Source organism: Gorilla gorilla, chromosome 5 (genome assembly GCF_029281585.2).
Source record: "Gorilla gorilla gorilla isolate KB3781 chromosome 5, NHGRI_mGorGor1-v2.1_pri, whole genome shotgun sequence".
Lineage (NCBI taxonomy): Eukaryota > Metazoa > Chordata > Mammalia > Primates > Hominidae > Gorilla > Gorilla gorilla.
The window spans coordinates 107,030,028-107,056,868 of record NC_073229.2 but is presented as its reverse complement, the minus strand read 5'-3'; the positions used below and the strand labels follow the sequence as shown (position 1 = coordinate 107,056,868).

Below are 26,841 nucleotides of genomic sequence, written 5' to 3'. Positions count from 1 at the left end.
AAAAGACAACTTGAAGAGAAATATAAAACTATTCCCAAAAACTGAAAAGATAATTCCATTTTCTCCCTGCATCCATTTCAATTCTGTTTGTTTTACCAGAAAGTACATGAGTCCTTGGTTCTTCTCTTACTTGGGAGAAAGAATTTGGCCAAGAGACAAATTTAGCAAAGAAAGCAGAGAATTTATTGAAGGAAAATAAAGAGCAGGGAGTTTATTGAAGGAAAATAAGAGCAGAGAGTTTATCAAAGGAAGTAGAGTTTAAGAAAGGAGCAGGCTGGTCCCGCTGGAAAACAGCTACAATAGTAGCAAGGGTTAAGCAGTGGCAGAGTTTAGAGAGACAGCGCACTCCGAAAGACAAGGCAGAGTGAGCCGCTAGAAAAAGAATGAGCCAGCAGCCCTGAGAGTTCTGCGTTGAGGTTTTTCTTACATCAGACTCTAAGTTTGTGCTTCTGTCTTAAGTCTCTGCCTTTGTCTTTGTCTGGTTTCCCACTTCTGCCTTAAGTCTCTGCCTTTCCCCCACCTAGTTCCCGTTCCAGGTTTGTGGGATTCTCCCTTACTGTCATTTGATACAGAGGTACAGGCTCAGTGTTGGATATGAATCCTTCCTAATCATGCTCATTACCACCACCCCAGGGAGGTCTCATAGTGGTTAAATATGTACTTACTGCACCTGCATGCCTTTTAGGAATTTCACCTTTGCCCTCTTTCCTTCCCTATCGGCATGTAGCTAGCTACCTTCTGACAGCTTAACTGCACAGTGAGCAATTACTGGGCATCTTAAGGGATGTCCGAGGGTGTTCCTTCCTGCATACGTATTTTCCCTCCTCTCTGCTCATATCTAGCATGCATGTTTCGGGTGGTCTCTGGGGTGTGAGATTTTCCAGACCTCCTTTTCTCAGGGGCTTCCCCCTCCTGTTCATGTCTAGCTATCTGCCTGTCCTAACATTTGCACTAGTCTTGCCTTCCTTCCTTTCTCCTTTCTTCCCTTCCTTCTTTCTTCCCAGTTGAGCTCCTGTAATCTCTCAGGAGAGTGCAAATTAATTTCATTATGAGAATTTACATCTTTATTTCAATGCTGGGAATATGAATTGGGAAAAAGCTCTCATTTTGAACTGTCATTTTGTTTCACATTCTTTAGAAAAGGAGGATAAAGCAGGATTTGGAGGCAGAACCTTAGCTTTTCCTTTGGTTTTTTTTAAGTGCTCCCAGGTATTCTCCCTCTCTAAAATTATCAGTGTTCGTTTTCAGATGCAGTAGGAGAAAGTGGCTTTTAACAACCAGTGTCTGACTTCTTAGGGCAGGAAGCTGGGTAGATTAATTGAAACATTCTAAAACTAAATAAAGTTGGTATCAGGGGGTCCAGCTGAGCACACACAGGTGTTACATGCAAGTCCCCCTAATTTGTTGCCATATCAGAAAGTGATTGTACCTTCAGCTGAAAGCATGAGATCGTCCTTAGAACTAGAGATAGATCCCATTTGTATTTGTTTTTCCTGTTTGAAAGTTACACTTGAAATGTACGTAGATGTTATTTGTCTACAGTAATTTTCTTGTAACCATATCGTTAAATCTTTGTCAGATTTGTATTTTCTGCTTTCAGTCAGCAACACAATATTTATTCATTTCAGTACTCACATATCTCAAGTTCAACTCAATATTTCATTTATTGAAGCTAAATAAAATGGCTACATAATTTACCAGTTATTAATGTATTCTGATTGTGCCAGCCTTCAGTGTGAACCTCTGGAAACTAAATAAGATGTGTGACCTATGTTCTTCTATGTTGTCTTACAGCTGCTGTAGTAATAGTAGTTAAGATGTATTAATGTAAGAAGTAGAATATTATTACATACTTAGATGTCAGTAATGTCTAAATACTTCATGAGTCTTGCTATATTTAATAATTGAAAATGACATAGTGGATATTTTGACACAGATGTACAGAATCTCAGAAAAGGCTAGACTTGGGCAGGACTGGGGTATGGGCCTAGAAATTGGACAGGTGTGGTGTGAAATTGCAACCCTTGCACACACTGGCCACAGGACCTCAGGGAAGATGTCTTGTCTGTATAATAAGAATATTACTTACCTTATGGATATTGTAATGATAAAGTCAATGAATATATGACAAGTCCTTGGAATATAATAAATACTAAATAAATGATTATGACTTTTGTCCCTATGACTATGCCATTTCTAATTCTAAACATCTACTTCAATGACTGTTAGAGACCAGGCTCTTATCTCCCAGCCCAGTGCTCTGTTGAACTCTTGTTCAACAAGCTTGTCATATACCTAATATTAGGTATTGTAAAGGATATCAAAGAAGACAATAAGATCAACACTGATATTTGCATCGCGTCCTGCTCTACCTGTTGTCACATAGCATGACTAACAGCTGCTCAAGTGTCTGTCTCAGTTTCCAGTGAGATCATAAGTTCCTTTTAAAGAGGATTATCATCTTACACTTTTATAAGGTAACTTGCAACACCTGGAACGTTATTGGGTGTAAGCCCAGCTGTTCAATGATAGAATATCTTTAAAAATTATAATTCAAAGAGAGCATGTTGACAAGAAGAAATGGTTGCACCTGTGGTGGGCGGGAGAGGTAGAGTTGGACCAGCTGATCTCTCACTACCCCTCCCACCCCAGGGTTCTGCCATCCTTCAGAAACACGTTCAGTGAGGCAGGTGAAAGCTAAATAAGACAAACATACAAAACTTGTTGGCAGGGTGGTCATTTCCCAGTATGGTACTTATTTGTGAAGTCATATATTTAGTATTTATACTCGAATTTTGTACAGACTCATACAGGCCCCGTCTGTGATCCTGATGTTTATAACGGAATCTGTAAGAGCGATTGCTTGCCAAAATATTCCTGCTAGCTGCTGCTATTATAACTATTTTTTCTGTGATCTCCTGTAATCTACTTTTGCCATATTATAGCTCAAGGTTAATGCAACACAACATTATTTAGGCTGTGTCTTAGAGGCATGAAGTTCTAATTTTGGCTGAAAATGACCAAATATACTGCTTCCTAAGCTTTATTACTTTTTGCTAGATCTCATTTTTCCCTATCCCAAGTTATAGAACATTCTATAAAACTTAAAACTTTTTGCTTCTAAAAATATGCCCTCAACTCTTTATTGTCTGAAGAGAAAATGGAAGGGTGAGCATTCCACAGGTTATAAAAGAGAAAAAGGTGGGCAATCCACTCAGGGTTTCAGGTACAACTATAGCAACACCCAGACCTTTGGGATGAAGATCATCCTGTGAGAAGCCAGGGAAATGGAAAAAAGTAATTTCCATTATCCTCTCAGGATGAGAGAGGATGGACATAGGTTCTTTTTCATAAGCAGCTTCAGTTCATCGCCCATATTTTCTTACCACCAGCAGGCATTCACAAAGATGTTGGCAAGCAAAAGGTATCGCCTTGATTGCTAAATGGGGAAGTAATAGAACAGCAGTAGATAAGGGGCTCTTTGCAGAATGCTATAAATTATTTTTTCAAAAATGAGTGTGGAGGTCACAGCTTTGTTAATATTGTATAGGATACAGTCTAACAATGATATCAGTTCTCCTACTCCTGGCAGCAGAAGCCTTTCCTTCAGCTAATGGAGCGGAACACTAATTTGGAAAGCAGAGAGAAAGTAAAGCTGCCCTGCTTGACGCCGAGGTGCCACAGTAGAGTCCACTTTTCCAGCCAACTTCTCTCTACCCCATGTCGTCTGTGTCTGCACTGGACACATTTCCACTTGTGGCACCTTGGAAACCACTGGTCTTATTGCTCTGGTCTCTACCCAATCCACTGCATTTCACTTGGTTTTGCTCACTGACACCTTTAAGAATCTGATAAAAGCTTTGGGTCCTATTCCTTTAAAAAAGTGCATCTGCTTGAAATTTTCTGTGCTGTTTCAAAGCATTCGTGGACTGCTCCACCATCACCAAGGCACATAAATTCCTCAGACCTAAGCCCTTTCTAAAAGTCAGACTGCATCTTTTTCACACTAAACAAAATAAAAATAAACAAAAACAAAATATAACTCTAACCACCTAAACACACTACACCTTCATCATTTTAAATTAGTTTTGGAGGAAACTGAAAGAAACCTAGGTTCTGGTTTTAGCTCTGCAGCTAGTGGCTGGATTGCCTTCAGCAAGTCATGTAAGACATTTTTGGGCCTCAGTGTCTCTGTCTCTTAAACTCTAGCGTTCTGTGTTCAGCTGTAGTCTTCTGTAATTCTGTGAGCCAAAGTGAGAAGTCAGTAGTCCTCTCTGTGACCAACCATATGCTGTTTGCATCCATTTATTCATTTTTAGCTTATGAGGGAATGGCGTTTCCATTCACTCAGGCTAGATGTGAATGTTGTAGTTGATAAGCAGGTCAATATTGACATACTTATATGTAAGAAGACACTTTCTGCTGTTAAGTTTGAATCATTAAGTTCTGGGTTTGTTTTGTTTTGTTTTGTTTTGATCCAGCTATCCAGTCCTCTTCCTCACATTTCTATCACCTCCATCCCCAAGCAAAAAGTAAACTGATTTATCACCTTCCCTTCCCTTGATTCATTTAAAGTAATACACTAATGCCCTGAGTTAAACTGTATCTAAATAAGTTTGGATGATAGAGGAAAAGATAATGGTGACAGGTAAGGCCCAGTGAATGGGATGCTAATGTAAAGGGGCATCTATGGAGATAATGAATAAGTGGGTCATGAGGTAAATGAAGTAGGAGCACAACTCAAGAGAGAAGAGGGGTTGGGTTAAGACATGTGCTACACTTCTTTTACAACCTGGTTATCCTCAGCCTACTTGAAATTAACCCTGTCATTCCTTTTCTGAGAAAAAAGAATTCTTTGCCTGGGGCAGTCATTTCTCCCAGGCTCTAAAACCCAGCCATAATAATGATGCTGCTAAAATTATAATTTATTGGACGTCAACCTTGCAACAGTACAGTGATAGAAACTTTGTGGATTTTAATTCACTTAGTGATTATAACCACCCTTTGGTACTTGTGCAGCTATTTCTGTTTTTCACATGAGGAAACTGAGGCTTAGAGAAGCTAAGTCAAAGCCATATTGGCCTCAAACCACAGAGCGAGAATCTAAGCACAGGTTATTTGATTCTAAAGCCTCTTTTTCCCCACTGGATTGCATAGCCACTGGGCTTTCAGTTAATAACTAGTAAAACAGTCCTGTAAAACTGTCCACCTTAGTGAATCTGCCTGCAGGTAGGTTTATTGTTACTGTGGCTCCTCATCTTTTGCAGGTGAATACCATGTATGAGATCATTTTGGAGGAGAGTGGCATGCCTAGAATAGAGAATAACCACTGACAAGATTCTCAGGATTTAAAAAAAAAAGGTTGTTTGTTGTTTTATTTTGATTTGCTTTTTATTGCCTGGCACATTGGAGGAACCCAATGAATACATCCAGAGGATGACTACGTGGATGTATGAGTGAATGAAAGGCAGTTTATTCTACAAGGTTTAAATGAACTAATTTTGCAATAGCAAATACAGAAAGCAAAATTTTAGCATTATACCCTGGTATGACTTTATTTCTATATTTCAGGAACAAAACATCATATAACTTTGCACATAACTCTTTGAAGCTCTTGATAGGTTTTTTATATTCCGCTTCCCAAATCCTTCTGTGTAGTTATAAGTCGAAAGTAGAGTATTACACCACTTTCATTGGAAAAAAGACTAATTTTACATTGTAATGATTGTACCTGTTCTGTGACAAAGCCTTGATTAAAAAAAAAAAATCCAAAAATTCCAGTTTAATAGCTCAAAGAAAGAAGATTGTCTCTAGGAGAACTGGGACACAGTTTTACAGTTTACTCATTGTAAAATTGGCCTTCAGTGTGCTAAAATGGAAAAAAGGATGAATGCAGAAGAAAAAAAGCATAGAATAACTGACTGAGCTCGAAGGTCATTAATGACACTAAGAGGAGTAAAAATGATAAAGTGAACATAGAAAATCATATTCTGTGAAAAATGAAATAGAATTGCTCTTAGCAAGAAAAAAAAAAGCATGGAAGAAATCTTTTTAGTACATTTGAGGGAAGGGAGGAAGGACTGTGTGCCCAAATGAGTAGCTCTGTTGGAGCCAAAGAATGGGTTCTAATCCTTATCAGAACTTCAGAACAAATTTCTTAAAAATGTAGGTCAATAAGACCTTTTAGTTAGGAGAGAAGCCTGATTTCCTGCAGACATGTTTTCTGTTCCCCAGGAAGAAAGTCCAGTGTCAGTCAGCCTGTGAATCCAAATGTGTGATTCTAAGGAGGTACAGCATTAATTGGAGCAGCTGCTAGCACAGGAAGTGTCCAGCCTTTCTGACCGATGACAGGAGAAAGCTTTAAGCAGGGTAGATAATCAGCTCCTCCCATGACTTTTCCTGAGATTATAAAATTATCAGTGTAAATGTTGTGATCCCCCGTCCTAATCCTGTACATCCTCTTTTTCTACCCCCTCACCTTCATTGGGGAAAACTATTCATTATTTAGAAGGCAGCAGCACTAGTGAAATGCACAAAACTCAGATCATTGTTGAAAGAGCTGATCAATGTGTTTAAATGAAAGTCTCAAAAGAAATGAAATCTGTCTCACATGTGGCCCATGTGCTGAGTTTAAAAGGTTGCTATGGGAAACTTTCAGCTAACCTTTAGCCTCTGTGACTATATATTGCCTAGCTCAGACTTGTGAGAAGTATTCTAATTTATAAGTTTTATTTTCATGTAATTAGAAAAACAACAAAAACCAGTTATTGTCTCAAATGTTTGGGCCCTTGTTATTCCATTTAGAAGCAGTATATTGGTAATGAAGCTTTTTGCTGTGTCCCCAAATACTGCATTTCAAAACTTCAATTCTGGTCCTTTACCATGTAGGAAGATGATTGGAGAGTACACAGTGAACTGATGATCAAGTCTTGCATTAAGGTAATAAATGAAAAGACTGTCACAAAATCTATTCATGTCCCCCCTGAGTTTTTTTTTTTTTTTTTTGCCAAAATGTTCTTGCTGTGACCTACTTCTACAGATAAGAAAAATGATTTTTCCATCCTTCTATGACATTATGGCTATAGTGAACTGTTCCCAAGTGTCTTGGTGTAGGTGGCCTTGTGAGGATAAGAATTAATTATTTTTAGACTGCTGATGCATCACCTCTGTGGTGTCTATATTTGTCTTCTAAGAATGCATCATCACTCTCTAATTATAGGTGATCTGGTGGGATTAGATCTTTTGAGTTAAACAGACTAGGATGACACAAAATATGCATGGAAAGTAAACATTTGAAAAATTGGTGAGCCACAGTGATTGTTAAGATCCCAACTATACTGCAGTGTTCAGAATAACACTCAGAACAATCTTCACATTGTCAGTGTCACCACCTGCTAATTCGTACATTTTAAATCACTTGCCAATTGAGTTTATTTTTATGTTTTCAACTTGAAAATGTATCACCTAATTCTAATTCTTGGACTCTTGCAATGTTACCCCAACAGCTTTTGTGAAAGAAAGAAAAAAAAATAGGAAATCACCATGGAACCTCTGGAATGCTGCTCTGTGACAGCCATCTCTGCAGAACCAGGAGAGCAGGGAGGGCTGTGGCACCTTGGTCTCAACTTTGAGGCTTGTGAGTCAGTACAGAGCAGAGCTCTGAGCAAAGTTTTAAAGAACAGATAATTTTCTGGGCAGGATGTTTTGCCAAGTAATGTGGAAGTAATAGAGTACTGGGGTTGAAAATAACAAATCTCCCAGTCTCTTTTCAGCTCCATCCTATAAAAGGTTATTTTCTCTGATGTTGATGCAGAAAAGTAATAAACCTAGATTCTAGTTATATAATTAATTTGTCCAATCATTCATTCCAGGCAACAAATATTTACTGAAAACCTTCTGTGTACAAGGCCTCATAGAGAGATATACAGAGATTTAGATAAGATGTTGTGCTTCCACATGAATGGTCCTTTTGCAGGCAGGAGTGGATACGCAAGGGTTTTACTGGGAAATCTAAAGCACAAAGTGTTGTCAAGAAGAGGCATTTGGTTCCCTACTCAGTGTCTGTGTGTGTGAACTGTGTCACAGGCAAAGTGTGGGAATTTAAAATCACCAGTGCTTTTCCTCTTTTCTTGAATCCCAGTCTAAGAAGTAGCTTTCGGGAATCACAAATTCAAGTGTTTAATCGATGATGAACATAAAGCTGGAGCATTTGAACACATTGAGGGTAGTGACCAAAGTGCAAGGGTGCCTTTCTTGTCCCCCAAGATCACTTCTAAAACTCAGTGCCATTTTAAACAGTGAAGTTGGGAGGAAGGGGAAGGATCGCATCCAATTTCATTCCCCTACTGTGCAGCAGATGTGCCCACAGGAACAACTGCACAGTGCGATGTTGTCAGGTTTCCAAAAGAATTTAGCTAATGGGCTTCATTGCTCATAGACCTCGAATCCCAGAGAATCAACATGAAGGTGACAGACAAGTACAAAACTTAAAGCTTCTAAGAGTGAGTAAGTGATGAAGTTTTTGTGAGCAGCTTTTCCAACCTGAGAGTTCTAATTTGCCCCACCCAAAATTTGAAGCAGCTACCCTTGCACAAAGGGAAAGAAAGCAGATGTGAATGCTTATGTTAAAAGTCAGCTAATTTAAACCTAAGGAAAAAATTCTTAGCTGCGGAGAGGGCCAGAGTATTGAAGGAGCTCTGCAGCATCTCCTCTGGAGGCATTTCTGAATATCTCTCTTGAATGGCTTAGCTGTACAGGTAATGGGAAAAGCTGACTCAGGGCTGCCTCCAGGCTTAGCAGAGAATATATTCTGGGTACCATTGTAAGAATTAGGGAAGGCCTGAAAATCACTGGCAGAAAGGCTAATGTTATACAGTTCAGATTCCCCCAAGGAAGAAAATGTTTATGCAATTCAACTTTGGTAACCTGAGTTGTAAGCTACTTGTTTTCTGCAAACATCAGAGTTAATAGTACCGGTACCCTAAACTACTAGTTCACAGCATATTTTTGGATCCATTTTTCTTTCCACTGAAGAACAACTTTTAACTTTGTATCAGGAATGTTCTCTTAGATTCAGAGAGAACCACAGAAGTCCGTTGCCAGTTTGTTACTGTGACCTGTGGGACAGGGGTAACCCCTTCAGAAGTCCTCACCCACCTGCACACTTGCCACACTCCCTGTGACTACTTCAGACTGCATTAATTGAGCACAGAGCCATGGGGCTAGGAAAAGTGTGGCACTACAGAGAGGGGTGAGTGAAATGTTGAGGCTTCCTGGGAAACCTGGACTGACTCACCTGCAGCCTGAGCCAGGCCCTGCTCCAGTCCCACACTGCTTTATGACCCCAGGACTGTCTCTGTGCCCTGGCTGTATAAATATCTCCCTGAGGCCTTCAGGAAGTTTCGAGTAGCATAGTACGTGAGTAAGTTATGCAGTGGAGGAAGGGAAGAAAGGAAGAGTGTATTTGAAAGGGGAGCTGTTGACAAGAAGTCCTATACGCCATCCATCTTTCTCCTAATATTTTTAATAAACATGTATTAAGCACAGTTTGTATATGTAATGCATTTGTTGAGCAGTCGAACTCATAGGATTGAAATATGAAAATTTTTCCCCCAATCTTCAACCACATTTTGGAGTTAGGAAAGGTGTTGCTGAGTTTCTTTTTGTTTTATTTCTTATTTTCGTATTTCAGTAGCTCTAGAGGTACAAGTGGTTTTTGGTTACTAGGATGAATTGTATAGTGGTGAAGTCCAGCCATTAGTGTCACCCAAATAGTGTACATTGTACCCAACTATTGACATTTTAAGATGGATTTTTTTTTTTATTGTAGAGAGCTGTCCTGTTCATCCCGGGCCTCTACCTACCAGATGCCAGCAGTAGCATTCCTCTAGTTATGACAACCAAAAATGTCTCCATGCATTGCCAAATGTCCCCTGGTTGAGAACCACTAATACACACCCATGTAACCATTATCCAAAAAGAAGATTTAGATCATATCCATTTCCCATAAAGTTCCCTTCAGGTGTCTTGCAGTTAATCGTTCCTCTTTGAAAACCATTGTCTCTATTTTCTATCATCTTAGATTCATTTTGTCTATATTTGCACTTTGTATAAATTGAATCATACTGTATGTACTCTTTTTTGTCTCGACCTCCCACTTAACATAATGTTTTTGCAATTTATCCCTATTATTGCATTTATCAGTAGTTCATTCTTTTTTGTTGCAGAGAAGTATTTCACTGAATAAATATGCCACAATTTGTTCATCAGTTCTCCTGTTAATGGGCACTTAGGTTGTTTCCTATTGGGGGCTATTTTGAATAAGGCTGCTGTAAATATTCTGGTAAAATCTTTTTGTGGACCTGTTTTCATCTCTCTCAGGTACATATCTAGGAATGGAATTGCTGGGTTGTAGGATAGATGTATATTTAACTTCTAATAAACTGCTAAACACTTTTGCAAAGTGCATGTGCCATTTTACACTCCCAGCAACCATGTCTGAGAGCTCCAGCTGTTCCGTGTCTTCATCAGTGACATCATTTGGTGATGCCAATCTTTTATTTAACTATTCTGGGTATCTCATTATGATTTTCGTTTGCATTTCCCTAACAACCAATGATATGAGCACCTTTTCATGTGCTTTATCTTCTCTTGTGAAGGATCTGTTTTAAGGCTTTTTATCATTGATTGTAGGAGTCCTGTTCCCCTCCTACATCCCCCACCACTACCCGTAATTGGTTTGAGTTTTACAGGAAACTCAGGGACTGAGAAACCTTTGGCCATCTGAATAAATTTGATCTAAATTATAAAAACCACTGTGAAACATGCCTTCTGGATTTTGTTTGTTTGTTTCCATTTCCAAACATCCTGTGAGTTTAGAGAGTATTTTCCTTAGAGGTTAGAAATACTCCTCCTAATTAGCCAGACAGGTATGCAGAACTACTTTAATTTTCTATGGCGTAGCCTTCCAGTGCTTACAGCCCCTACACAGCAACAGCCCAACCTCATCCTTCCACAGTTTTGACAAGCAAATTAACAGCAGGAACCTGTCCCCACATAAGGCAGTGAGTCACTTTTATAATTCCATGCCCAAGGGAGTTTTGTGGTGAGCCTTTTTCTGGAAGCAGTTATTTCTCACTCCTCCCTCCATTTTTCTTTTACCCATACAGGAATGTCTTTACCTAGTTTAAAAAGAATTAAATTCTCTATCTAGAAAGATCCTTTTTTCCATTCCTATTTTCTGATAATAAAGCTTAGCTGTTTCCTTTTAATTACAGTGGAAAAGGGAGGGACTCATGAACTTTCTTTTGTTTTAGTTTGTCCGATAAAATGACTCGATTGTTAAGATGGTTTTAAGATAGTATTTTCTAGCCTGTCCTACTTAGCTAACCAGATAGAAAGATTCATCTCTGAGTAGTTTAGGACCTTGTTTCTAAATAGGATACAAGGACACTTGAAGGAGGGTGTTTTCTTGCTGCACTTTGAAAAGGGAAGGCAGTGGCCTGCAGAAGGGGAGTGGCTTGTCTTATGTGTATACGTGAGGTTAAGTGTTCAAAGTGCTTTGTAAGCAGTAAGGCAATCTCCAGATGTGGTGGCTAAGTACCATTCCCCACTAAAAGGAATCATGTTTCTTGGGAAAATGGCTGATTCTATGTCTGAGATAAGAAATGTACAAGACAAGACTGAGTTCTGTCTTACCATAAGTGAGGGAAAAAGTAATCAAATTATTATAAACTACTAGGATCATGTCAAAAGGACTTAGGCTCTAAGTTGAAGAGGTTTTTACTGACAAAGATGGGCAGGTTTGAGTATCAGTGAGAATGACTGCAGTGGATTAAAGCATATCAAATATATTTCAAATCCATGAATTCATAAGGACACTAAAAGCATAAAAGTGGTCACATTTCAGTCTTTGGAAAACTCTGCAGAACAAAAAGCCTGATTTCTTTGAAACACAAATTGCAAATGGAGAAAAAGGGAAGAAAGAGGGACCTATTAATTAAAAGCAATGTAAAAGACTTATTAGTTGTAATACGTGGACCACATTTGGATTCTGATTTGAACAAACGCCAACTGTTAAAAAAAAAAATGTATGAGCTAGTTGGGGAAATTTGGTCACTGACAGGATATTTGGTTATATTAAGGAATTATTGATATTTTAAATGTGATCATGGCATTGTGGTTTTATTTTTATAGTAGTCTTTCTCTTTTAAAGATATATACTGAATTATATGTGAAGTAATAGGACTGGGATTTGCTTCAGAAGAGGTCTGTGGCAGGGATTTGGATGAAACCAATGGCCGTGAGCTCATAATCATTGTTTCTGGGTAATAAATATATGTAGATTTGTTGTATCTTTACTAGAGAATATAGTAATATTTGAAATTTTTCATAAGCTAAAAAAAACCAGTTAAGTACACTACAGATTGTTACTGTTAAGGGTTTATTGGAGAACAAAAGCAGATGTTTGAACAGGGAGGGAGGACTGCTGGGATGACTAGACTTGAGTAAGGACCTGTGTCTTGCGGGCCTTGTTTGTTGGTATGTTGCAGTGAAAAAATTAGTATCCACTGATCTAACCTGCCCCAAACATTTTTCTCTCTAGCTTTTGATTTAAGTGAAAAATGTGTGGCTCTTCCTTCCACTTGAACATTTAGAGGCCACTGTAGGGTATTAATTGGCCTAATTTCAGTATTGTTTTGTATGAGATATTAGGGAGGCCCTAGGAGAGGGAGAAAGACAGGGTAACGGCTCGTCATTGGTACAGACAGAACAGACAACATTTATCGATTAAGTTTGTGGCTGTATATGGGCATGATTTGTGGTGCCCCAAAATAATTACAATAGTAACATCAGTGATCACTGATCATAGATCACCGTAACAGGTATAATATTAATGGAAAAGTTCAAAATATTGAGAGAATTACCAAAATGTGATGCAGAAAAATGAAGTGAGCACATGTTGTTGGAAAAATGGGGGCCAGTAGACTTGCTTAATGCAGGGTTACTGCAATCTTCAATTTGTTAAAAATGCTGTATCTGCAAAGTACAATAAAGTAAAGCAGAATAAGTGAGATGTGCCTGTATTAGTAAAGGACTATTCAGCCAAATAGTTTCATATATTAAAGGTCCATGGCTTAATCATTAATCCTGGATTCAGAGTTGAATTTCTCAGGAGTGGATTATGTCAGCAGTCCAGGATGTGCTGGTTTGAATCCCTAGGAGTGTTGCCCATTACAAACCTTTAGACGCCCCCTACACAATCCAGTCAGTGGCCTCTGGGCTTCAAGTTATTTTTCAAGGACCAGGTGATATTTTACACTAAGCAACCTACATTCTTATATTTGAAAATGCTATAGGTTTCTAGTTTTTTCTTCAGATGCAATATCTGCAATTTCAGTGACTGTCACTGGTAGACGTTTTGTTACTTAGGGTAACATAGGAAACAAAAGCCTTATTTAAGCCTTGGATATTTATATACACAATTAGCCATTTATGCTTCTCCTTTAAAAATAAACAGTTAAACATGAATTTGTTCATTAGCAGCAGACAGCAAAAGAGATGCATCTACAGCAATATTTAAAAGAAACACTTAGGTTTAGTATAATAATATTAAGCTCTTCCATTTATCGAAGGCCTCATCTGTGCCATGGCCTGCCAGGCCGTTTATGTCCTTTATTACTAATCCCCACAACCACTGGTGGGCAGAACTGGAGGGAGCTAAGGCTCCAAGAGGTCATTCAGCTAGTAAATGTCAGGGAGGCATTCAATCTCAGCTCTCCCAAGAGCCTATATTTTTCTGCTCTCCCACCACCTCTAGCAGTGTACAAACTGCTGCCTTCTTACACTAATCTGTTTTTACTTCTCTCTGTATAATGTACAGTAGTCCTCGTTTAACGTGGTTGATAGGTTCTTGGAAACTGTGACTTTAAGTAAAATGATGTTTGGCAGGTCCTTGAATAATATTGTTTCCTTCAATGTCATTTCATTATAACTTTGATGATAAAAAATTGGTTCATTATGCTTCGTTTCACTTAAAGTCACAGTTTCCAAAAACCTATCAACAACGTTAACTGGGGGCTTACTGTACTTTATCTCCAATTCTCCAGTCTTTTCATATCAATTAGAATTCACCTTTCTGCACCTTCCTGGTAGCCACCTGAGACTTCCAGCTTCTCATGGAGAATCTACCGCTTTGAATGCTGAGAGTCTTTTTCTGGTCCCATACCCTACACTGTCCTGGACCTGGAAAAGTTCAGTGAACAGTTCTGTGAACGCCCTTTGCCTTCCATGTGGCTAAAAGTAAAAAACCCAAGGCTTCTGGTGAAACATCACATAGCATCCTCTTCAGCTTTTCAGCTTGTTCCCCTCTGTGGTATGACCGTTTATAAACTCCTCATAAGCCATTATTTACCCCTCCTTTAAAACAAACAGGGTAATTACTGTTTCGCGATCCCCTCTTTATTTCCAGCAAGTCCAAACAATAGACTTAAGAAATAAATGGTATTTATTCTTAAATGGCTATATTAGCATGTTTTTCTTTTTAAAATTTGCATGTCTTAAGTATATTTTCAAAGGAATGTCTGAGTAGTAAATAGCTAAAGAAAATGAGCACCTGGTTACATTTTGATTCCTTTCTTGCCAGACCTTACCTGTTACTTAATTATTCCAAGTCATAATCGTTTTTACTGAACTGATTCAACTATGCTACTATGACGTATCCAGCTTTCTAAACTTAACAAAAATTCCTTCCCAAGATTTCAGGCCAATATGTCATCTATCCTGTTGGCTCTCCTCCTCTGCCAAAGTTTTCTCCTCTAATCAAATAATTATTTTCTCTTAAGAGTAGGATTTACTTTGCCATTCTATCTCTTCTTTCTCCTCCTTACCACTAATCCAAAAGAAGTAATCTACTTTCTTCTCAAAAAAATGGGGTGCTAGCTGGGCATGGTGACTCACCCTTAATTCCAGCACTTTGGGTGGCCGAGGTGGGAGGATCACTTGAAGCCAGGAGTTTGAGACCAGCCTGGGCTACAAAGTAAGACCGCATCTCTACACACACACAAAAAAAAGAATGCATGCATCATTTCAACTGCTACTAAATCTGGCTTAAAATTGGATTATGGATTCCTTCTTCAATTAAAGTTACAATAGCAATTATCTCTCACCATAATTAAATGGAAGGGAGCTTTTATGATGGAATGAATGTGAAGCTCAGAGACAAAGATCTACTCACACCCCTAGTCTTGTTACTAGCTTACAGCCATGATCAAAAGTTACCTAACTTCTCTGACCTCTGAGTCTTCACTTATAATTTGGGTAGAATTAAATTAGATATTTAATTCAAGTGGATTTTTTAAGGATTTAGTGAGATGGTACCATGCTTGGCACTTAATTTCTTCACTGCACAAAAACATATTAACATTTACTAAAGAGCTTATACAAACTACTGAAAAATTTAAACAGTCTGTTGATAGGTGTACTGAGTTCTATACAATTTTATCACCTGTGTATGTTTGTGTATCTACCACCATAGTCAAGACACTGAATAGTTCTATCAACACAGGAATCCCTCCTGTTGCACTTTTATAATCACACCCTCTCTCCCCTCTCTACCATCCTTAACCCCTGCAATCATTGCTCTGTCCTTGACTTGTAAAATTTTGTCAATTCAAAAATGTTATGTAAATGGAATGATACAGTATGTAACCTTTTGAGATTTTTTTGACTCAGCATAATTCCCTAGAGATTCTTCCGAGTCACGTGTATTGATAGTGGGCTGCTTTTTATTGCTGAGCAGTGTTCCATGGTGTGGCTGTACAACAATTTAGCCAGTCACCTGGGCTGACTCCAGGTTTTGGCTATTAAAATAATGCTGCCTTAAACATTCGTGTACAGATTATTATGTGAACATAAGTTTCTATTTCTCTGGAAGAAATTCCTAATTTGCAGTTGTTAGGCCATGTAGTAATTACATGTTTAATTTTAAAAATAAACTGCCAAACTGTTTTCTCGAATGGCTCTACTCTTATATTCCCCTCCTCAGCAATGTATGGAAGACTCAGTTTCTTTGCCAACTTTTGGTGGTGGTACTGTAGCTTATTTTGAAGCCAAATTTGTGACCATTTTCTTTACCTGAGCTAAGCAAATAAATTTGCTGGAGACCCATGTGGAGTGACTAGATTTAGAAAAGAATGTAGTAATATGTGATATGCCACAGTCTAGTCATATGCCACATCAGGGCATATCAGAAGCTGTCCCCGCTAACTCCCACCCCCCAGAAAATTCATTCACTGAACTTTTAACAGACTAGCTTTATATGATAGGTCAATTTGAATTTGAGATACTGGCCCCTTCAGTCTCTACATCGTGAACAAAAAGGGCTTGGGTTTCCTTTTGTCAACAGTGGGCCCAGGCTCCTTTATTAATATTGGGAAATAGGACTGGATATAATTTGTTTCTTTCTCCCTTGACAATTTTATTGTCTTCTAGAGGAAAAAGATGTTTTTTGAAAAGATTTTTGGGCACCCAAATCAGCACCTTTGAGTTTGCACTGGTCTAGAAATGAAGACACTGGAGTAGGAGTTAGAAGACCTGTGTTTGAGTGCTCGCCTAATTAGCTATGTCACTTTAATCCAATTCCCTTTTCGAGGATGGTTTGCTCAGCTGTATAAAATGGTTGGACTAGATCAACAGCTCTCAAACCTAGCAGGCATCAGAATCACCTGGACAACCTATTAAAACACCCCTTGCTAGGCCCCACCCCTAGATTCAGTAAGTCTGGAGTGGGCACAGTAATTTGCCTTTTTAACACGTTCTCAAATGAGGCCAGCAATGCTGATCCCAGAGACAGCACCTGAGAAGCACTGGGCTGGACTATTTGTGTTTCCTGGGACTGTCAGTCAATACCACCCTCTCCCAAGCCCTGCTCCTCTCTGGTGAAATAAGTTATGCACTTACTCTTTTTTTTTTTTAAGTGATGCAGATGTGTAGTAAAATATAATGCAGCAATTAAAGATATCCTAGAATAATATTATTTGAAAATTACCACAATACATATTACATTTAGTTTCATAAGCGCTATTTCACAAAACAGCTATACGGAATTGTCCAGAAAAACAGAAATCTAGAAATATATATCCAAAATGTTAATAGTAGTTATCCCTAAGTGATGTAGCCACAAAATTTTTCTTTTTGTGTGTACCTTTCTGTGTTTTGTAAGTTTGTCTATAATTCATATAATCATAAATCACGTATTTAAACAGGAATTATAGTAGGCAATATAAGTCTCGACTTCTCTAAGTTTCAATAATTGCAATAAAGAACTTGTTGAATATCAACCAATAGAAGTAAGGCTTTTTTATTTCTGGTGTGAAATAAAATTGTCCAGGATGGTTTTCAAAGGCAGGTATGACCCTCTTTATCCCTTTCTCTTAAAAAATGTGTTAGGTCACCTTTTGCCATTCTTCCTGCTGGACAGAATTATTCCCTCATGCACAAGTAGCCCTGGCCTCAGGGCCACTCGTTAAGTATCTCAATACTGCCTGCATAGTGTTTCCATGACACTTTTCCACTGATAACTAGTGGGATCCACAGTCGCAACCTTACAAGCGATTTCCTCCTCTTTGCTTCACAGTGGGTCAGAAAGCGTTTCGTCTGCATGAAGCAAGTTTTCTTCTTGGTTGCATGTCTGTTAAAAGAATTAATATTTATAGCTAAAATAGGAATTTAAAAATTGCCACTGAAATAAATCTGTTTAAATGACAGAACCCATTCATCTGTGGAAATCTATTTTGTTCCACAGTATAGGGGTTCATGGCCCCTCCTGGGATTTCCAGTTGTACTGATATTGTAAGCATACCATTTCTTCACCAGCCATGCTTCTTAACCTTAATGTAAGAGTGGGCATGGTTTCCTTTAAATATGATATATTAAAATGGTTTTGCTGCTAAAGGCACCTCTCCTTAAGCAATTGAAAATATTTCAATTGATACTATAGAAAAGCACTTTATTTCTGAGCTCTAGAAACTCTGTTTCTGAATAAACTTGTTTGGTCAGAGGCATGTCGCCAATAGGGCAGCACAGTGGTGATTTTCAAAACACCACTCTAGGCCAAAGCTGCAGCAGTGCCACTGTTCCCTTCTGTAGGTTCCTTCCTGCAGATATTCCATAGGAAGGAGAAATTAAAGGGACTTTTTGATTTGTGAGTGTGTGTGCATGTATTGAGGTAGCACCATTTTATATCTTGTGCTTTAACACCCACCCATACTGGTATCCTAGAATTATTTCCTTACAAATGTTTTGTGCTTCAGAGGCAATATATTTTTATGTAATATCAGAAGACTGCTATATCAATGTTGGCCCCATCGGTTTGCTCTCATTAGTAAAGTTACTAGATTTGCTTTATATGACTGGGAGCATCAGAACTGCTTGTTCACTACAGTGTTACAATAGCACCATCCAATGCCAACAATGCTGTCCGTAGTCCAGTTATTCTAAAAGAAGTGAGGAGAAGTTCACATCTAGGACCTACTTGCTTTGTTGAAGAATAGGATCAAGATCCAGTAACTGCTATAGTGGTCCTTGATTTCAGCCCCATCTAGAGATGAAAAGGCACCAGTAGTCCTCTTCCCTCTGCCACATACACATCTCTTAAAGTACTTCTCATCCTGTAAGTGGACTGCTGGCCTTTTACCTAGATGTCTGCTAGAAGACATAACAAGGCTCAGCCTAACTTTTTAAATCAACAAGCTTTTTAGTTATATGTAAATTTTCATAGTGCCTCATGGCTTAAAGCAAATACAGGGTGAAAGTTTAATTTATGGACACCCATCTTTTTTTCTCTCTACCTTTTAAAAGTTCTTATGGAATGTGTGCAGAAAGTCCAGGGTTGGAAGGCTACACTGATGTTCCCTTAGTCTATTGTTTCTGTCCCTTACGCACATAATTGTTGCCAATTTGGAGGGACAGGATCTTCTTCCTCATTGGACTGCTTCTCACATTTTTGGTGTTTTGTTTGGTCCTTCCTTTTTGCCAGTCATTCATTTAGCAGGCCAGCATCCTAGGGGGATCAAGTGTGTGCCAAACTCCATGGCATGCCGGGGTTTATGGCTCTCTTTGCTTCCTCCTGGGTAGTGTCTCAGGAGGCTCTCTTGCTTTCATAATGCAAAAATAGTCTTGTTTCTCCCAGCAGGTGTTAAGGTCCATCTTAAATTTACTCCACCTTAGGATTGGAATCACCTAATTCCTTGACTTCCTCTCCTACTCTCATTTTAGCAGGAGGCGGAAATTCCTTCTCAGTGTGCTCTGTGGCTGGAACAATCAGTGTCACATAGGAGATAATTAACGATTGAATGAATGAAGCTAGCCTCCCAGCCCAGAGAGAGAAATATCTTTAAAAAAATTTTTTTTTATTATACTTTAAGTTCTGGGGTACATGTGCAGAACATGCAGTTTTGTTACATAGGTATACATGTGCCGTGGTGGTTTGCTGCACCCATCAACCCATCATCTACATTAGGTATTTCTCCTAATGCTATCCCTCCCCTAACCCCCCGCCCCCCAACAGGCCCCATTGTGTGGTCTTCCTCTCCCTGTGTCCATGTGTTCTCATTGTTCAGCTCCCACTTATGAGTGAGAACATGCGGTGTTTGGTTTTCTGTTCTTGTGTTAGTTTGCTGAAAATAATGATTTCCAGCTTCATCCATGTCCCTGCAAAGGACATGAACTCACCCTTTTTATGGCTGCATAGTATTCGGTGGTGTATATGTGCCACATTTTCTTTATTCAGTCTATCATCAATGGGCATTTGGGTTGGTTCCAAGTCTTTGCTATTGTGAACAGTGCTGCAATAAACATACGTGTGCATGTGTCTTTATAGTAGAATGATTTATAGTCCTTTGGGTATATACCCAGTAATGGGATTGCTGGGTCAAATGATATTTCTAGTTCTAGATCCTTGAGGAATCGCCATACTGTCTTCCACAATGTTGAACTAATTTACACTCCCACCAATAGTGTAAAAGCTTTCCTATTTCTCCACATCCTCTCCAGCATCTGTTGTTTCCTGACTTTTTAATGATCGCCATTCTAACTGGCATTTGATGGTATCTCATTGTGGTTTTGATTTGCATTTCTCTAATGACCAGTGATGATGAGCTTTTTCTCATATGTTTGTTGGCTGCATCAATGTCTTCTTTTGAGAAGTGTCTATTCATATCCTTCGCCCACTTTTTGATGGGGTTGTTTGTTTTCTTGTAAATTTGTTTAAGTTCTTTGTAGATTCTGGATATTAGTCCTTTGTCAGATGGATAGATTGCAAAAATTTTCTCCCATTCTGCAGGATGCCTGTTCACTCTGATGATAGTTTCTTTTGAGAGGAATATCTTTTAGTATTTATCCAACACAAAAAGTTGAGTCTAGGGTATCCTCAACATGGGCGTGATTAACGCCAAATTAGTAAGTTAGTAAAAACTACCTAATCCCAATATTATTTTAAGACATCAAGTATATTTGCTAGCTGCTAGAAAAAGTTGTAGTTTTTAATTTTATTTTTGTTTTTACATTTATATTGTATGTTTGTAAAGGAAATTTGGATCTTGGTAACTAGATTTTGTTTTAATTAATTAATTAGTTTATTTATTTTTGAGATGGAGTCTCACTCTGTCACCTAGGCTGTGGAGTTCACTGGTGGGATCTCAGCTCACTGCAACCTCTGCCTCCTGGGTTCAAGTGATTCTCCTGCCTCAGCCTCCCAAGTAGCTGGGATTACAGGCACCCACCACCATACCCAGCTAATTTTTGTGTTTTTAGTAGAGAGGGTGTTTTACCATGTTGGCCAGGCTGGTCTCGAACTCCTGACCTCAGGTGATCCACCCACCTCAGCCTCCCAAAGTGCTGGGATTACAGGTGTGAGCCACCGCGCCTGGCCAAGAAACTGGATTTTATAATATAAGGGCATAAACTTTCCTTGTCCTTTTCCTTTTCCACCATAAAAACAGCCTGTTTCAGATCATAACTTTGAACATGCACTGGACAAAAATACCTATCTAAAGGAAAGTTTTGTGTTTTTTTTTTAAGTCAACAATGTCCTTTTTAAAAGGAACATTTGTGTCTGTCTACTTAGTGTAAAGAGTCCTTTCTAAAGCCTTTCTATGTAGCCAATGATGATGATATGTCTTTTTAGTGATTGAAATTCTAAGGCCAGGCAGAGTGGCTGACGCCTGTAATCCCAGCACTTTGGGAGGCCGGGGCAGGTGGATCACGAGGTCAGGAGTTCGAGACCAGCCTGACCAACATGGTGAAACCGCATCTCTACTAAAAATACAAAAATTAGCCGGCGTGGTGGCACGCGCCTGTAATCCCAGCTACTCAGGAGGCTGAGGCAGGAGAATTGCTTGAACCCGGGAGGCAGAGGTTGCCGTGAGCCAAGATCAGGCCACTGCACTCCAGCCTGGGCAACAGAGCAAGACTCTCTCTCAAAAAAAAAGAAAAGACAAAACAGAGGATAAAAAGTTCTAAATCAATGTTGAGAAATCAGTTATTATAAATTTGTTATCTAGGGTAAAATAACATTAAAAAATGTTTAACGTGTCACACAAATGTATTAATGCATCCCAAACTTACATTTGGTCAATGATACATCAACCTGGCCATGTTTATTGTGGTTTAAGAAGATTGTTTTTAGAGATTACTCAAAGCAGAGACATCATTTTTAGACATCTTAACATCCTCTCCCTCTCTCCATTTCCAAGTGTCACTATTCAGGTGTACAGAACTAAATCAGATGTTATAACTGACAGGAAAGGGTTGTCTTTTGTTTTTTAAAATAATTATTTATACTTTGTAACTATATTCCAGAAATATAACAACCAGCAAAACTTTAAGCTGCAGCTATAGTCATATGCTCTGAGAAGCTTTAAAACTTTTACTTTGGGGAATAAAATGAAAAACATGAAATACAGAGATCTTTCTCAGTGTAGTGGAACAAAATAAAATTATCCTCTCTTAAAATAAATGGCAGTTAGGGGAAGTAATTTTTCTTGTCATGGATAAATGGTAGGGAACACAAAATCAGCGTTTGAAATATGTTAACTCACAGTGTTTTAAATATAAGGAATAAAATGCATTGTACAGTACCTGTTCCCAAGGATGATTGCAGTTTCATGTTGTCTTTAAAAATACATAATGTGCTCGGCAAATGAAACTATAAAAAGCAGATGAAAAGAAGACATGAAGCCAAATTTTAAACTTTTTCTTTTTCACTGGGAGGGTCCATTTTGCATTATTTAATTTAATCAGCTTAGCCTCTTTTGTAGTTGTTCCTCATCTTGAGTTCATATTCGCAGGCATGCAAAAGAAATCTTTTGATAGTTGAGGCAATACCAAAGATTGGAAGTCTCTAAGCCTCTGTAGTTTTCTGTCATTCATCTGTAAAGTTATAGTGGGAAAAGCATGGATTAGAAATCAATTTCTTTCTAAGCCCACCATTGTCACCTAAGAGCTTTACTATCTGAGCAAGTTTCATAAGTTTTCTGAGCTTCTGTTTCTTCATATGTAAAACAAAGATTCAAATGCCTGCTTTACTAAACCATAGGACTGTGCTGTGGATGAAAAAAATCAAAGTAGGCTTAATAAAGTGTTTTACAAATTTCATGTACATCCTGTTAGAATTCCCATTTTGTGGGTGAGGAAAGGCTGAATGGGGCTAGCTGATAATTCTTTGTTTTAGGGGCTCTCTAATTGTAGGAGAACGTCCCTGGCCTCTGTCCACTGGATGCCAGTAGCACCCCCTCCCAGTTACGTTGACAACCGAAAATGTCTCCAGATACTGCCAAACGCCCGTCAGTACACAAAATCACCTCAAGTTGAAAATCACTATTCTGTATAGCTAAAATTCTTAACCATTTTCTTTTTTTCTTATTTTTGAGACAGACTCTCCGTCTGTCAGCCAGACTGGAGTGCAGTAGCGTGATCTCGGCTCACTGCAACCTCTACCATATGGGTTCAAGTGATTCTCATGCCTCAGCCTCCCAAGTAGCAGGGATTACAGGTACCTGCCACCACGCCTGGCTAATTTTTGTATTTTTAGTAGAGACAGAGTTTTACCATATTGGCAGGCTGTTCTCAAACTCCTAACCTCAAGCCATCTGCCTGCCTTGGCCTTGCAAAGTGCTGGGATTACAGGCCACTGTGAGCCACTGTGCCAGCCTCTTAACCATTTTCGTAATGTCATTTATCAGTGTTATCCTTATGCTAAGTATTTCCTGGTTGGAATATGCCATGACATAGCAATTTTCAGAATTACAAAAGAGATAAATGGTTTTCTTCCATTGTCTTTCTGTTTGAATATAAGCAGCGTCATTGTCTTCTTTGTACAGTTGTGAGCTTCCTGTCCCTGTAAACTGTCTATGTAGAAGCAGAATGTCGCCTGCCAGGGATGCTGCCCACAGTGAGCCCTAAGTCAGACTCAGTGACTTCTGGTCTTCCTTCCTGTGTCTGTTATAACAGGCTCTACTGGCCTCTCTTCTCATCTGGTATATTCACAGGCTTCTAATATCTCTTGTCAGCTGAGAGACAGGGGAAACACATGGATTTTCCTAATCATTATTATTAGGTTTTGAAAGGAAGGGGAGGGTTAAAGACAGAGAGAGTTGGCGGCTCTACAGAAATGCAGGTTTTATGTGCAGCACAAGACCTGCAGAGGTGGGGGACCAGTTAATGCCAGCCAGAGCCCACTGCTGCTTACAGGCTGGGGTACTTATAGATATGGGTGGGAGGGGTCTGGGCAGTATGGCTTGCTGCCTGGCAGGATATTGATAAGATGTTCCTATGATCAGGCGGTTTGGCCCTTTTTCCAGTGGGATGTCATAGGATGTTCCTTGGGCCTTTGTCCAGCAAGATATGATAGGAATGTTCCTTCAGTTGGGCCTTTGCCTGGCAGGGTATGATAAGAAAGTCAGGTGGTTGGGCAGGATGTTTCTCATGGTCCGAACCCCCATGGAACGTTTCACTTTGACCTGGGACTATGAAATGGTTGGGGGGGTGGGGGCGAGGCTTACAAAATGGTGCAGCTTGAACTAACAGTGATCTCATTTGAGCTTCACAGTAAGCTCTTGAGGTTTGCATCAATTGTCCATGTTTACATTTTGTTTAGGAATCAACCTTTCCTCTTTGCTGCTCCTTCCAATTTGGTCTTCTCTTGATAGAGAAACTCAGCAGGAAGTTGATATGGAAACTCAGCAGGTGCCTTTCTCACCAGCACCGTATGAAGGGTAACATCCTTCTGAATTACTCAGCATAAAGCAGATGCTTTCTGCCCTGTGTGACCCTCCCTTTACCTTTTCTTTTAACAGAGATAGTTAAATACACACCTCTTTTTACTGCATTCGGGGACTTAAGGACAAAATTTCCTGATGCTATTGACAGATGTCCCATACTTCCCCAAGAGTAGAATGTTTTTACTTCTGTTGCTCACGCCTAATACGAGCTTCCCAAGCCTCCCAGACTTCACGATCTATCTCTGCTCTATACTTGACTCTCTTCCTCATATTGGCACAGTTCCCAATTTATTGTCACCCCTGAACTAAACCTTTCTAAACATTTATGATTGACTTTGTTAAGTTTGTTTCTGTTTTGAAAACTATTGGGAAATTAGGTGCATTTGATCTAGGCTTCATTACATAGTCTGAAAATATTTTGTGCATAAGACTGTGTGAATTACTTTTTTTTAACTCTAGGTTTTAAGATGAATTGCTGCTGACCGACCAATATAAGTGAAAGTATCACAATGACCTAGGAGAGACTGGTATAATTACCTATAGGGATGAGGACCCAGAATCGCCTAGGAATGAGACTCAGAATTCTAAATATGGAAGGTCCAAAACAATAGTTGTGAATCAATGGGAACGAGGACTGGATTACTTCATAGCAATATAACTTTAGTTTCAATTAAAACTCTATTTTTCTCCTTTAAAATGCATGTGAATCATCTTAATTACTATATGGTTCATTAAAAAAAGACTAATTGGCTCCTGCTGTAAAATAAAATGTCTAGATCCACTAAGAGTCATTTTTCTGTTTAAACAAGCATATGATCTTATTGACCAGACTTAACCTGATTCTGATTTGATGTACATGCAGCCATTTTGTCATATTATAGAAGTAAAGCATTGTGAATTTTTCTTCCCTCTCCAGGTGGCCTTTTTGAAGATGTAACTATTAGAGCTGGGCATTCTCCTCCCCCGGCAGACAGCTCTCAAGCAGGAGCACACCGAGGCCAGCAGTCAGCTCAGGAGGCATCAATTACAAAGACAAGAACCAGAGCTATGGGATAAGAGCATTGCATTGAAGTTTTAAGTTTACTTGTTTGCATATATTCTCTAAGAGAAGAGTTAACTTTAGATCTTTGAAAACCCAGGACTGTGAAGAAAGTCATAGTAGCAGGTTGAGGCAAGTGTAGAAGTTACATCTCTATTTCCCACAGAGAGGAATATTCACATATGTGCAGTGTCAGCACCACCTGGAAGGTTATTACCTAATGGAGATCCATCTGTCCTGTGTGGAATCCAGTGAGGAATTTTATTGGTGGAACTGAATGTTAACTGCTGTAAATCCTAGGAAATAAACTTTTAAAGAGTTTCTCAGGATCATTTAAAACAAATTTTAAAAAAGAAAAGTAGAAAACATTTTATACTTTATTCAGAGGAGATGCTCAATAGATGTTTGTTGAATGAATGATTATCAAATTAAAGGATTTCCCATTTATGCAAATCTGCATGTTGCTTTTGTTATTTCCTTTACCATACATTATTGCAAATTAATAAATATACCTCACTAGCATCCTGTTACAGAGTTGTTCTATTCTTTGTGTACCGGCACAAGCAGTGAGGAAACCTTTCAGTGAGAAGGATGGAGCTACAGGGAATCCCACAGAGTACACGCTAGCTCCTAATTTCACAGGGAACGTTTGAGACTTGCCTAGAATCACACAGCTAGGATCAAAGCTGGGACTGGAGCCAGGCATGTCCATCTCCTCTGCCCAAGATCTGATCCATCTCTCTCTGACATCCTCCTTTCCTGCTCCAGGATCAGGAGGACAGTCTGTGGATTTGCAAATATCCTTGCTGCTCAATTGGCATTAATCTCCACAGACCACCTGATATATCTTGCCTCAAAAACCCTGAGTTTTCTATCCGCAAATTTTCTAACACTTTTTTTTTTTGAGATGGAATTTAGCTCTCGTTGCCCAGCTGGAGATCTCGGCTCACTGCAGGCTCCGCCTCTGGGGTTCAAGCGATTTGCCTGCCGCAGGCTCCCAAGTAGTTGGAATTACAGATACCCGCCATCACACCTGGCTAATTTTTTGTATTTTTAGTAGAGACAGGGTTTTGCCATATTGGCCAGGCTGGTCTCGAACTCCTGATCTCAGGTGATCCACCCACCTCAGCCTTCTAAAGTGCTGGGATTACAGGCGTGAGCCACCACGCCTGGCCTCTAACATTCTTAACACAGGTGTCACTTGGCATTTTATGATTGGGTGTACTTTTCATGATTTCTTCTTCCTGGTAGTGCAACCAAAACATTTGTCTTACTAGCAGAGCAGTGGTATGGCACTCCTAATTCTGTAACTTGTAGACTGACATAGGAATAATACCCAACAGTTGATCCTGCAGAGTCATTTTATTAAGCACAGTTTGAAACGTTGAAGTTCTTAGTGATACATCCAAGACTCACAGCCACAGAAGAGAATTAGTTTGGCTTCACTTAAGCTACTAGACTCCCAAACATCATGCTGACTTTCCATGCTTTAGATTCCTATCTGTCAGTATACAGCAGGGTTCC

At 39.1% G+C, this 26,841-nt stretch overlaps 1 protein-coding gene across 5 annotated transcripts in view; it reads left to right on the top strand.

The window, feature by feature from the left end:
- Positions 1-25,847, top strand: part of UBE3D (ubiquitin protein ligase E3D) — a 174,893-nt gene extending 149,046 nt beyond the window's left edge. For all 5 annotated transcript variants that reach the window (XM_004044335.5, XM_055391463.2, XM_055391459.2 and 2 more), the window contains one exon: positions 25,195-25,847. In XM_004044335.5, coding sequence (XP_004044383.1) covers positions 25,195-25,215 — 21 coding nt within the window. In that variant the 3' untranslated portion in view covers positions 25,216-25,847. The remainder of the gene's footprint in view (positions 1-25,194) is intronic.
- The last annotated feature ends 994 nt before the right edge of the window (positions 25,848-26,841 follow it).